The sequence below is a fragment of the Terrapene carolina genome, unplaced genomic scaffold, assembly GCF_002925995.2.
Source record: "Terrapene carolina triunguis isolate 2854851 unplaced genomic scaffold, T_m_triunguis-2.0 Scaffold96, whole genome shotgun sequence".
In the NCBI taxonomy this organism is placed as follows: Eukaryota; Metazoa; Chordata; order Testudines; family Emydidae; genus Terrapene; species Terrapene triunguis.
The window spans coordinates 54,956,506-54,970,439 of NW_020664447.1; the positions used below are offsets into that span (position 1 = coordinate 54,956,506).

The 13,934-nt window shown below is 37.7% G+C and overlaps 1 protein-coding gene across 2 annotated transcripts in view; it reads left to right on the top strand.

The window, feature by feature from the left end:
• The window catches only part of NPAS3 (neuronal PAS domain protein 3), an 804,768-nt gene that overhangs the window by 236,028 nt on the left and 554,806 nt on the right, over positions 1–13,934 (top strand). For both annotated transcript variants that reach the window (XM_024196025.3, XM_029911526.1), the window contains one exon: positions 2,843–3,087. In XM_024196025.3, the coding sequence (XP_024051793.1) occupies positions 2,843–3,087 (245 nt within the window). The remainder of the gene's footprint in view (positions 1–2,842; positions 3,088–13,934) is intronic.

A 13,934-nucleotide genomic window follows, 5' to 3' on the forward strand; every position in this document is an offset into this window, starting at 1 on the left:
CCCATCTATGTGATTCACCAAAACTAGACACTACTCACAGTAGGTTGTGCAGCTGTTGAAAATAGAACTGAGCATGCTCTCAGCTCTATTGGACTGCTCAAGCTTGGCTTGGGGCTTGAGTATGCCCATGGCCTCTGTTAAGCTAGTTGGGCATAGTTCCTTCTTGACTGAGAAATGAATGGTGGTACATCCCATATGCCGTGCTGAAGCAAGACCATGTATATCTAGGCCATCCTGGCAGCTATTTGTGTAACCTGTTCTCAAAAATGTTCAATTATGGGGATTCAACAAACACCTTTGGGAGTATATTCAAGTATTTAACTATCCAGTTTAGAAAGTTGTTCCTAATACTGAGCCTAAATCTCCTTTGCTGCAGATTGAGCCAATTACTTCTTGTCCATGCTTCAATGGACATGGAGAACAATTGATCATTGTCCTCTTTATAACAACTGTTAGTATATTTGAAGATTATCAGGACCTCCCTCAGTCTTCTTTTCTCAAGACTAAACATGGACAGTTTTTTTAACCTTTCCTCATAGGTTAGGTTTTCTAAATCTTTTATTATATCTGTTGCTCTCCTCTGGACTCTCTCCTATTTGTCCATGTTTCCTAAAGTGTGGCGCCCAGAATTGGACACAGTACTCCTGCTGAGGCCTCACCAGTATGAAGCACAGTGGGACAATTACCTCCTGTATCTTACATATAATGCTCCTGTAATACACCTCCAAATATTAACCTTTGTTGCAACTGCATCACATTGTTGACCTCATATTCAATTTGTGATCCACTGTAACCCCCAGATCCTTTTCAGCAGTATGACCACCTAGCCAGTTATTTCCCATTTTGTATTTGTGCAGCTGAATTTGCTTTCCTAAGTGAAGTACTATGCACTTGTCTTTATTGAATTTCATCTTTTTGATTTCAGACCAATTCTCCAATTTATCAATTTTGAATTCTAATCCTGTCCTTCAAAGTGCTTGCAACTCCTTCCAGTTCCACAGATTTTATAAGCATATTCTCCATTCCACTTTCAAAGTCATTAATGAAAATGGTATAAATAATACTGGACCCATGACAGGTCCTTGCGGTTCCCCAATATGTGTGTCCTTCTAGTTTGACAGTAACTACTCTTTGTGTACAGTGTTTAAGTGGTTATGAACCCACCTTATAGTAATTACATTTACACCACATTTCCCTTGTTTACTTATGAGAATGTGATGTGGAGCTGTGGTAAAAACCTTACTTAAATCAAGATATATCACCTCTGCAGCTTCCCCTCAATCCCATCCATTGGCCAGTAATCTTCTCAAAGATTCAAATTAGTTTGGAAATAGAAGGAAATGGCCATATCATTATTAAACAAACAAGAATGTAAACAAATGAAGGAAGGCAATGAACATAGTCTTTCCAGCAAAGGGTAGTTGTAACTGCTCAGCCCACACATAAGCCACACGTGGTACTGAATGGCAGACACCAAGGTCAAAACCAAATTCTGGGTACTTGTGCAGAAATACTATCCGGCTTACCCAGGCATGTACCACAAGCCATGCTCCACCTCCATAGAGATGGTTAGAGCCCCTACTGAGAGACTCCAGGCAGTTTCTCCCAGTGGGTCTCTTGGTCAGAGCTGCATATTGAACCAGGGGCAGTGGAACGAGTGGGGCAGAGGGGTGCAAAGTAAACATTGTGGGGACTGAACTTTGTTTCTGCCTCCGTATCCATGCTTCAGTCCCAGCTCAGCTGCACTTCCCCTCTGACACGACCTTATGCCACCCAGTTCCAGTTACTGCCTCCCCATTGGCTGATTGTTTGGGAGTTGAGAGCTAATCAGGTTCTGGGCAACCACTTCCCCAGCAGTGGGTGGGGACAGGGCACACCTACACCAATCGGGAGGCAGTAACTGTATATTCATATGGGGGGCAGAGGCAAGAGCAGGACCCGGAGATGCAGGAGCGGCCACCCCAGTGCCCATGATTGGGCTGGAGAGCAGAAGCCAGGGTGATCTCTCCACCTTCTATTCCTCCACACACACCCATTCACGTTGTTCTTTCACTGCCTCTACATTGAATCCCACATTTATGGGAAATAGTTACTCCTACTTTCCTACTGTGCCAGCCAGAGCTGCTGAATAAATTTACCTTCTGCAAAGACCATGTCCCCACCAACGTTGCAACATAACAAGCTTGAGCTAGTGGAAACCCAAATAGGATTCTAGCTTGATCTGAACAGAAAGAAAATGCAATGGCTAGTCAACATAACAATAACATACAGTAAACAATTAAATGGCAATACAAATATCCCAAGGATAAGGGACAACTGTTTGGATAAGACATCTCCCAAAGCACGTGGATGGTGAGAGGAGAATGTGAGTGGCTCTTTGCTCTTCCCCCAGCTTCTCATAATGAGGCTTAATAAGAGGGACTCTTAGAGTCAGAGGTATGACCTTTGGTAGAGCGTGACACAAAGCTGGGCTCTGATTGGTCACGATGGTTAAGGAGCCCTTTTAATCCATCCAGGGAAACCCCTGGCAAATCCATCTGCCCTGTGAATGGGTGAGACTGGTTGGTGGTCAGGGCGGTCAGGCTTAGAGGATGACAGAACTGAATTAAGAATGGTTACTTAACTTGTTTGCTACTACTGAAAGGAAAATACCATCATTAGTATTCAAATATTGAAAGAGCATAGTATTGTTGAAGTATATCCTGAAAATTGCATATCTATACATGTCAGCATTTGGAAAATGTTGGTAATTTGTATAGGAACCCATCAATGAAAGCAAGTGGGTTAAATGTGACAGAACACTAATACTGATGAATGTCCGCCTTTGTTGTTTTTGTTTCAGTTTACAAGCCTTGCGAAAGGAAAAGTCCCGAGATGCTGCTCGCTCTCGCCGGGGAAAGGAAAATTTTGAATTCTATGAGTTGGCAAAGTTGTTGCCGCTCCCTGCAGCCATTACAAGTCAGCTTGACAAGGCATCCATCATCCGACTTACAATTAGCTATCTGAAAATGAGGGACTTTGCTAATCAGGGGGATCCTCCGTGGAACTTGAGAATGGAAGGACCTCCACCCAACACATCAGTAAAAGGTATGAAAATAGAATATTGTTTAGTATGGATTGTGGCAGCCTGTAGTAATATCTAAATTGAAATTTTTACCATCATCCTTTCTTCTTTCCCTGCATATCAAATCCTTTAAAGGGATACAAATGTGGAAATCTGAGGTCTGCATGAGAAAGACACCATGTGAAGGTGAAATAAACCTCTTATTCTATTTATATTTTATTTAAAAACAAACTGTCAGTATAACTATGATAGCAGGTTTCTGGGAGATGGAGATTAAATGATTTGTTGTAAAGTGATTTGCAGTTATTGTGTTTTTGTTTATTTTCATAGTGTACAAAAAGATGATTTTGGGTGGAGCATGGTAACATTTCTTGGCTTGGGGTCATTTATTGTATGGTATATTAAAAACTGAATTCAGGTTAATAGTAAATTCAAGCACTTCAAATTTTGTCGGTCACCAAAATGAAGACCTGAATTTCATTTATTTTCTTACCATTTATTCATAAAATATTTTGACCTCTAAGCTAATGTAGTTAGAAATTTAGCCAAAATGGACCTAGTTTCAAATGTGAGCATCTAAACTGTGTGTTCAAATGAGCAGTTAGATAAATAAAATGGGTATTTCTGACCTGTGTACCCATTGGAGCACCCAAGCCCAGGGGCTGTTGGCCTTACTTTAGAACCCATATATGTAAATCCGTCTTGTACAGTGTTTCGGGTGATGTGTATAATCTTTTAAGACTGACATTTTTAGTGTCATCTTTAAATCCTACCTTTTCTCAGGCAGATAAGTGTGATCTCCCTTTCTGTTATAATTAATGTAACAATTTTTAATGAAGTTAGAAATACTGAAAGCCTTTAAAAACGTGGTTGTTAGATCTCTGGTCTGCCTTTGGCAGAACTGAATTTCATTCTGTTTTATTTTGGCTATTAATTTTTATGTTTTAGAGGAGACGTATTCTAGATTGAGCAGGATATCATCAACCCTTCATTTTCTATCTGTTGTCATTAGTTATACACTTGAAACACTGGACTGGACTATATGGTATAAGGCTGTATGTAGTTGGAGGCATCAGAAGTGGCCACCTCTAAGGGACAGATAGGAATCTCTGACTTTGTAGGTCAGCACTTGACAGCTGACTATTAGTATTGATATTAATATTGATATTAGCATTGGCTATGTAGGCAGCTTTCAGTGGCCCTTCTTGCTAGAAGAAAGAATATTAGATGAAAAATGTCATAATTTTACACTGGAAGGAGGTAGACAGGGAGGGCAAAAAACAACGGACTTTCAGACTAATGATCTAGGGATCATACATGTATTTGTCCCTATTCATATATGTCCATTTATACCATCTGCCATGTAATATTTTTCCTGAAAGAATGGAAATGGCATCATTCAAAGTATAAGAATATGACTAGTTATCATCATGCTTGTGATATCAAAAATATGCAAGTGTTACTCTCATATCCTTTCATTCTGAAAAGTATGTGTTCTCATGCACTGGGATAGCTGCTAAATACAGTAAGGCTGTTACAGTAGTGATGTAAAGTAAGTGGGTTATTGTTGTCTGTTGCATCTGTAATCTACCTGTTGAAATAACACATGCAGCCCTATACAATGCTGTTACAGGCTCTCTCTCCAGTGATACAGAATACAATGCTATTACAGGCTCTCCTGTCGTACAGAATGTCTGATTTCTTCAGGTCTGTGGGTCATGGTTTAAAAAATCTTGTGTAAGTTTTCATAGTATACACTCTCCTTTTTCAGTGTCCTGTTTTGGAATAAAAAAATGTATTTGAACACTGGTCACTGTCAGACAGGAACATATTTAAATATAAGCACTCTGGCTCAGGTTCACCCACGCCTCTGCCTACAAAAAAGCAGAATGAAACATTTTAATGCTGTGTCTCCACCCAATTGGAGGCTCTACTGCTGCAATTTTAGAAGAAGTCCTTTTTTTTTAAGTGGAAGTTCACTGTTACTAAGTAGGATTTTATTTTACACATTGCAGTGCCTTGAAATAATGTGGAGCTTTCACTCTACTTCACTGTACTAGTAAATAGTGTTTCATTATATGTGAATTCATTATAAGCAGGTTCAACTGTACATTGCATGTATATTTTATTACTTCACTAGTTCTCCTTGAACATAAACCTGTTACGCATTCCGATCAAACATTCGTGAAATTGCATCAAAAGAAATTCATTTTCATTTATTAAGGTCTTTTTCTGCTGCCCTTGAAGAAGTTCATATGGATAAACAAGCTCTCATAAATAGCCTGCAGCATCATATGAAGTGTGGTTCATAATCCTACAATAAAACGCAAGACATTGTACTTTGTGTGTCCCCAAGCAATTTCTTGAATAGACCCTAAAGGCGTTTGGAAAATTATATGAGAAGTACTTACACTGTGTAGGCGACTGCTTTTTCCCCCTCTTCAAATGTGATGGTCTGTTCATGTTAATAATTAAATTTCAAAGCTTAGTTTTAAATTTGTCCTCGACTGTGTACAGCAATTTAATCATTTTAATTTAGTATTTCAGAAAGGTCCTTTACTCTGCCCTGTATTCATCACAGCTTTTCTTAAAAGTCTGTAAAGGTTGATGAGTTTGTTTTCTTATGCTCATTTTGTATACATTATTCCAAGTTGCGGTTGCAAAAAGAACACTTAGGTGTTGCTGTGTAATATTTCCAGAGTCAATTACTTCATGGAAATGATACGTTAAGCAATTGGAAAGTAACAGATAGTTTTCTCCATTATTTTAGAAATATCTGTATTGTTATAATACAGATCAAGTCTACAATGAACATTATGCATTATTCAAAAAATGACCAGCCGTTCTCAGCAGTGTTCAGCTAAATAACTGATGATTGTAACCTTTAAAGAAATTTCATTGCGGTAACTATTGGTAAATCACTTCTCCATTCACAGTAATCTTTGTTTAGAGGCTGTCTAGAAACCATTATATCTTTTATTAATCTTAAAAGCAATAGCCACTGATTTGACATTTGCTGAAACTAGATAAATTTTCTGTCTTTCTAATATAGGAAATTTCAGTCAGGTTTTTCTGGCCTGTTGTTTAAGACTTGGGAATATTAGCCATGGTAAGCAATAATTTATACGTTTTGCAGTAGTGGACTTTAAATATTAAAATTCTTAAAATCAGGAGGAGTGTCCTTATGACAGGCAATAAATATGTACACAAATATATAAATATATAAATAAAATAAAACATCCATTTATAGACAATAGAAATCAAAGAATAAGCAAGATACTTGTATATACAGTATATACTGAACCATATAGTTTTTAGGGCAAAATAATACTGTCTTTACTTAAACCCCAATATTCAGTGGGTGTCTGTTCATGAGTAAAACAGAACAACTGTTAGCAAATTCCTCAGTATCAGAAACGTATATTCTAACAGTTTTGATCTATCTGTAGGAGGGGTTACACATCTGTTTTTCCATAACATGTGGTCAGTGTTTAACCAATAACTGGGACCTTATCTGGGACAATACTTAAATTATTTTGTGCATTCTGGCTGCCAAAGACACAACAGGCTACATAATGTTTTTGTGACCTAAAATTCTAAGAATCATCTTGCTGTCTTGGGATAGCATTTTATGAATCCCATTTATATTTCTACTGAAAGACAAAATGCCCAATGGGTTGTCTGAGAAATTACTCCAAGATTCTGGATGTTTCCCCCAAATGTAACCAACAGTATCACAAATATATGAAAGACCATGAACTTGTGTCTGCAACTCTCCAAGAAGTTATATTTGTTGTCATTGAGAATCTTTTAAAAAACATGCATCAAGGAATGCAACATTTTGCGGTATGTAAAATGTGTTTTGTTGAAGTAAAATCATGTTGCATATCTGGGTTTTTTTTTGGCAAACTTTCTGCCACATCAGTTCTACTCTTCTAATATTTCACAGCCAAATAAATTATGGATGTTACTCTTCCACTTGACCAGCATGCCTGTCACTTGCCAGAATATGGAAAACCCTTTCTGATACTTTTGAAAAAAAAACCCAACCCACTTTTGTTCTTTTCACTTGCACATGCTATTCACAACGTATAATACGTGCCCATTTTTGTTATCCTTATCACTGGCCAGTTCCCAAGATGACATCAAATTATTCATTAGATAGAAATCGGACTTTGTTCATGCTGGATGTTGCTTTTTTCTTTGGAGATTCAAGTGCATGCATAAGGCCATGCGTACAATTTCTTTTTGAATAGCATGACCTATAGGAACTGGAATATGTAGCACAAGTTTGTGACATATCTATCTTTTTATGAAATAGAATTAATTATGGGATTATCCAGGATCTCAAATGGTGACGAATTGGTTGTAGGTTTTTGAACTGGAATATTTACATTTTGATATATATTTTTACAAACAGAAGCAGCCTACCTATTACCATTAGCCAGGTGAATGAATAATTCCAGCTAAGGTGTGAAATGGCCTTCAGTTAAACTGTTTTCAAATGATGGTAACTGAATCAGTGGCATGATGCATGAAGAATGCCACTTTAGCTTGATTACACCTCCTTTTGGCATTCCTCAGTCTGAAACAGGATAATCTTACTGATCTGTGATCTGGAGTTAAGAATATTTGGCAGTTTGGAACAAACTCAAATGTCATCATCTAAGTGTTTCAGCCCAAAACAGACCTCTTGAGTCACTTTTCAGTGACAAGCATGTATGGTGGTAAAATGTAGCCTGTAATAATTAATTCATTGTTACTTAATTTCTACAGTCCTGAGAAAATCAGGATAATCCATTAGTAAGAGCAAAGAATGATTGTTTTTCCTAACTTGGTGTAAAATTTTAATGCTGAGCCATACCTTTCTCTCATTTCTAAATGTAATACACCTTTTTTTTTTAATATATATAAATACAAGTTATAATACAAGACTACTCATGATAGTAAAATTGAACAGGTATCTAAATAGTTGCCAGATTGGAGTCATAATGTGAAAATGGGACATCCTATGGTCAAACTTAGGTCTATTTAAAAAAAATGGCACCTTGGGACTGATAAGTCTGTACCTTTATTTTTCAAATAAATTTTTTCGAAGTGAAACTGCCTCTTTTCTTCAGACCACTGTGCTGAAATCTTAAAAAATAAGCACCTCTCAGCATGAATAAAGTAAAAAATATATGTTGAAAATTAGACATCTTGTCAAATTAGGGAACTCTGGGATGAGCAATATAAATCCAGTGTACTCCAGTGACTGTTTTTGAATTCTTTGTAAGAGAAAGCAAAAACTAATAATGTCGTAGGGTGTACCTATGTTTTGATTAAAGTACACTTTTCTTACTATTTTTATATTAGATAGGTGTAAATTTTTTTGTAGAGGATAACAAATTGTCTCCTTTCTGAAGTCTCTTTGGAAGACTTTCTCAACCCATTTAAAAGTGAATTTATGGTAATAAAATATATTACCTCACCCACCTTTGTCTCTCTTTATGGATCTTGAAAGACAATGAGTTAATAGTACTGGAGACTGAAGTATTTTATCAGCTGAACAGAAGAGAAGAAGACAGGAAAAGCTTCCCCACACCATACACCAATGTCTCTTTGCTCTTACCATGTAAGGATTGAGACTCACCTTTCTCCCAGTGCTTAAGGTATGGCACCTAGTCTTGAATTTTAGGCTTATGAAGGATATTGCAGTCCACAATGCAGCTGATTCTGAGGTATTGTTATAAAAGGGGAAATTGCTTTCTGAATGGCTCCCCCTCAGTGGTTTTTTTTTTTTAAACTTTGTGCTGTTCAGGAGGAGAATTGAAAGCCAATGTAATTCTATTCTACCAAGGTTGTAGATGCTTTTCTTATGCATGCACGCAAGAGCCTGATTTTCATTTACACTAGGGCCACTTTATTCGGCTCTGACAATGTTAAAAAGTGCTTTAGTATGAGTGTGTGTTATTTATGCCCAGTTAAAAACCTGTTTAAATGGGAGTATAGAGACCACCGAATCAAACCAGAGAACAAGATGAATTATATTTTAAAGACCAGTCTGTGATGTGTGGGAAGAAAAACTATGTTATTATGGAGAACTTTAGTTTGGCAGATGCATGTTGAAAGTATCCTGCTCCAGTAGAAAAATATCATTAGAGTTTCTAAAAATTATAGATGATAATTTTCTAACATAATATAACATAAAAGTTATTGTACCAAACAAGAAGTAACTATATGGGATCTCATTATGATGGATAAACATAAATTGACCATTGAACTGGAAATTGGTGGTTGTCTAGGGACCAGTGACAATAATCCAGTTACATTTAATATGGGCAAACCAATTCCAACCAGTAAAATATGTATTTGGTTCTTCAAAAGGGCTAATTTCCCTAAGGATAATTGAGTGAAGGTGTTTGGGAGGAAAAATTTAAGCAGAAAAATGTGAAAGAAAATTAGAAGTTCGTTAAAAAGAGCTTAGTAGGTGACTAAAAAGCCATAATTCTAAAATCAAGAAAGAGGAAAACTTTAGCTAAATCCCATTCTGCTTTAGTGGTTCTGTTTAGCTTCTCAAAAAGCAGAATAAGAGGTGACTTGATTACAGTGTAAAAGTACCTTCACTGGGAGCTCATACAAGGTACTAATGGGCTCTTTAATCTAGCAGAGAAAGGCACAATAAGAACCAATGGCTAGAAGCTGCAGCCAGAGAAATTCAAATTAGAAAATAGGTTCAAATTTTTATCAGTGTGGATCATTAACAATTGGAACAAATTACCCAGAGGAGAGGCAGATACTCTATCTCTTGATGTCTTCAAATCAAGACTGGATTCCTTTTTGGAAGATATGCATTAGCTATAAAATGTATGCTTTGATCAAAGATAGCTTATTGGGTTCAATGCAGGGGTAACTGGGTGAAAGTTAATGGCCTGTCATACAGGAGATCAGACTAGATGATCTAATCCCTTCTAGACTTAACTTCTATGGGCATGTCTACATTAGTATAAAACCCCTGCAGCACAATGTCTCAGGGCTTGGGTCAGCTGCTTCAATTCGCAGGGCTCCGGCAGTGGGGCTAAAAATTGTAGTGTAGCTATTTGTGCTTGGGCTAGAGCCTGAGCTCTGAGACCCTCTCGTTTCTGACTCTCAGAGCCTGGCTCCAGTGGCCTTAGAACAATTTTTATAGTTGGAGTGCTGAGAGCCATTGAACAAAACTGTAAATCCTGTATATGATGGAAACCACTTCAAGCCACGGGGTGCTGCTGCATTCCCAGCACCCCTAGTTCCAGCACCCCTGCCAGTCTCCAGCCTGAGCCTGAAAGTCTACACTACAATTTTATAGCCTGGATCCTGAGAGCCTGAGTCATGGCTGTTCCATGGGTCTTTTATCCCAGTGTAGCTGTACCCTACAAACCTAATGAGGCATTAGTGTAACTGAGAATTAGGCCCATAAGTATCTAAAACAGTTTCTGATAATCAGTAAGGGCCAGATTATTCCTGGCCCTTATATGGGTGAAGAAAGTGGGCAAGGATCAGGGGAAAGGGAGCTGAAGGAGCCTTCCAGGCAGAATTGCAGCCCCTGCACATTAGGGAGAGCAGGTACTGCTATCTCCTTGCTCCCTTGTGAGTACAGAGAGGTATGGACAAGGCGATGATTCTTCTACCCCTACACATTGGTCAGCTGCTGGAAGTAAGCTGCAACCTGCAAGAGGGTGTATTGGTGGTCATGCTACCTCTGTATGTCTGGGAGAAGAATGTCTCCCATTGCTTTACCTTGGTTGGTATGGTTTCACAATGCCCCTGTTATGATACAATGTTGTCCAAATTATTTGTCTCAATATCCAGTGACAGTGAGTTTCATAGACAATTTTTTTTTTAATCCAATTTATCCATTTTACTTTTTTCTTCTTAATTTAAGGCTTCCTCTTTTTCTTACGTTGTGGGAGTTACCCTTCTCTATACCATTTATATTATATAACTTAATCATATTCCCTCTTTTCATTTCCAGACTTTCATGCCCTTTTCTATTTCTGCTGTGCATCTTTAATGTGAGGCAACCCAAACTGACAGCACCATAGGAACATACCATTATTTCTGTAATGGGATAAATATGTGAGAAGGTAGTTCTATTTCCATGTCCTTTCGGTCTTGGGCGCCGTGCTGAGACTGACAATGGGGGTGTCAGTTATGATGATTTTGGTGCTGTGGATATATGTTAACTAGGAAATGAACTAAAATCACAAACACATTTTCCATAAGCTGCTGAGCAGTCAGTAGTTGGTAATGATTTTTGATCAGTCCTGTGTGACACTGGCCCAGGAGATGAAGGATCTCACTAACATCACTTTCCTGATCCTTCCAGTCCCCTCCTAGTTAAAACCGTAGAATGATGCTAAATTTACATGTCCTCCTTTATTTGAATCACTAACTCTATCCATCACTTGTGCTGAGACAGAAAACGTCTACTGTAGCTGATAACATATTAATGTTATTGCAAACATATAGTCGATCCAGTGTCAGTATTTTAAGGGTTAAATGTTGCTAAACCATCATCTTACAACTAAAGAGATACATTTAATCAGAGCAGCCAAAGGGCCCTTATACACAAGAATAAGGAAATAGAAAATGTGACTGTGTATTGTAGATCGTCTTTATCACTGCCAGCCCTTACTGTGCTCGTCTCTGTTCTATTGCAGCTACAATTCATCTTCCTTCTTTCTTCTCTTATTGTGATATGGCCAACCAATCACAACTTTTACTTCTTCGTGGTCTTTCTAAAGTCCTTTACTGCAATTTATTTTGTTTACCCATGGATATGTATTTTGGCCTCTCACTATCACACTAGCTATGCATAGTTTCTTCCTCTGTTATTCAGTCCTTAACCTTTACTCCATCTTCCTTTTTGAGTGCCAGTGTTTTTTTCTATATGTCACAGCTGGAACTCTTGAATTCTCAATGCAGCCTTGATGGTAAAAACCAAGTGGTGAAGAATTTTAAAAAGTAAAAAGAAAAAGAAGAGTAGAAAGAAGGAAATAACTACACTTAAATAAAATAAGAGCTGCTCCTGAATCTTAGCTTCAGCTCCTTCAACATCTGAACTAATATTTTAATAATTTTAGCTCATCCAATCCTGTCTCATTGTCAGTTTTCACTCATGAGATAAATATCTACTGTCACAATTTCAACAGAGAGGAGATAGATACCTGTATCTGCGATCCATAGTTGAGAACATTGACAAAGATGCAATAGTGGCTGAGTAGGTATTGACAACTGCATAGGCTCCAACCTTGGAGAAGATGCGTAAATAAGTCAGAAGGAATGTTCAGATTAAATTTAAGTTAATTTTTTGGGGTTATATCGTGTTATGTCATGTTCAAGGAGAACTCCCTATTGATTCCAAAAAGAAGTTCTGCTTAAATGTCAGTGGCACAATATGAGCCCTCTTTCTTTTTCCTAATCCTTTTAATAAAATGTTTTCACATGATTTATTATTAGTTTTTCCACATGATGTGAACTTTTTTCTTTTTAAAAACATTAACATCTTAAATTATGTATTTGTTGCCTATTCTATGAATATTTTAAAATAATGGACAGGAAGGGATTTGTCAATTAAGGGGTGCAAAAAGTCCTATGTCCCAAAGATGCTAGTTTTGCATTTTTGCTTTTTAGTAACAAAGGTAAATCACTGTTGCATTGTTTTCACATGTAAAGTGAAAAAAAGATGGTTGGTATCTGTAAGCTGCCATATTTGGGGAAAAGACTTGAACTTTAACCTTTGCTCATTTCATTCATTCTCACCTTTTCTAAGCAGGGCAAAAGCTTCTTCTAATACTACCACTCTTATGATGAAGTGTTTGGACAGATGCTCAATAAAAGCTGATTCCTTCAACATTCATGTGATAAGCCCTGTTTACATCACTGGGATGACTTATATGAGTAAGGGCACGTCTTCACTAGCAACGTTAAAGCACTGCTGCGGCAGCGCTTTAACATGGCTGTGTAGTTGTGGTACCAGCACTGGGAGAGAGCTCCCCAAGCGCTGTAAAAAAACCACCTCCACGAGGGGAATAACTACCAGCACTGGAAGCGCGGCTCCCAGCGCTGGTGCACTGTCTACACTGCTTACAGCGCTGAAACTTGCAGCGCTCATGGGGGGTGTATTTTCACACCCCTGAGTGAGAAAGTTGCAACGCTGTAAAGTAGCAGTGTAGACAAGGCCTAAGAATTCTGGGACCAGGTGATTGTGTTTGACATTCTCGTACCCTGGTCCCAATTCAGCAATGCATTTAAGCACGTGCTTAAGTTCCATTAAAGTCAATGAGATTTAAGCATGTGTTTAAAGCAGAGAAGCATTTTTATGTGAAAAATGTAAACCTGACTTTGTATTTCCTGTATTCTATGATTGAAACTGTAATATTATTATAATCATCAGAAGTGGCTATCTAGATATTTGGAACAAGTACTAGTCTAACCCTGGCAATGAAGTGTGAAACACATGGATTTATTAGTAATTCTTGTTCTTGTCTAATTATTATATTGGATACCTGTGGTCAAAAGGAAAGAGTAGGGTAGTCAAGTTACACGGTTTGACCACAATATCGACATAGCTTAATTTCTGCTAATATTTCACTGTGAAGCTGGGGGAAGGAAACTGAGTTTCCACCAAATTCCTGTGCTCTTGTGGGTCTCCCATTTCAATCTGGGATATAAAGTAAAAAATAACTATGGATTCATTGTATTCTCATTCTGTATTTAAGTCCTTCCCAGGACATTACAGAGATCAGCAAAGACTGTTGTCATTAGCTTTCTGTAATTAAAGAACACCCCTCATAAATGACTTTATAATTTAGATTTACCAAGATCCGTATAAAAACTCAGATTACCATCA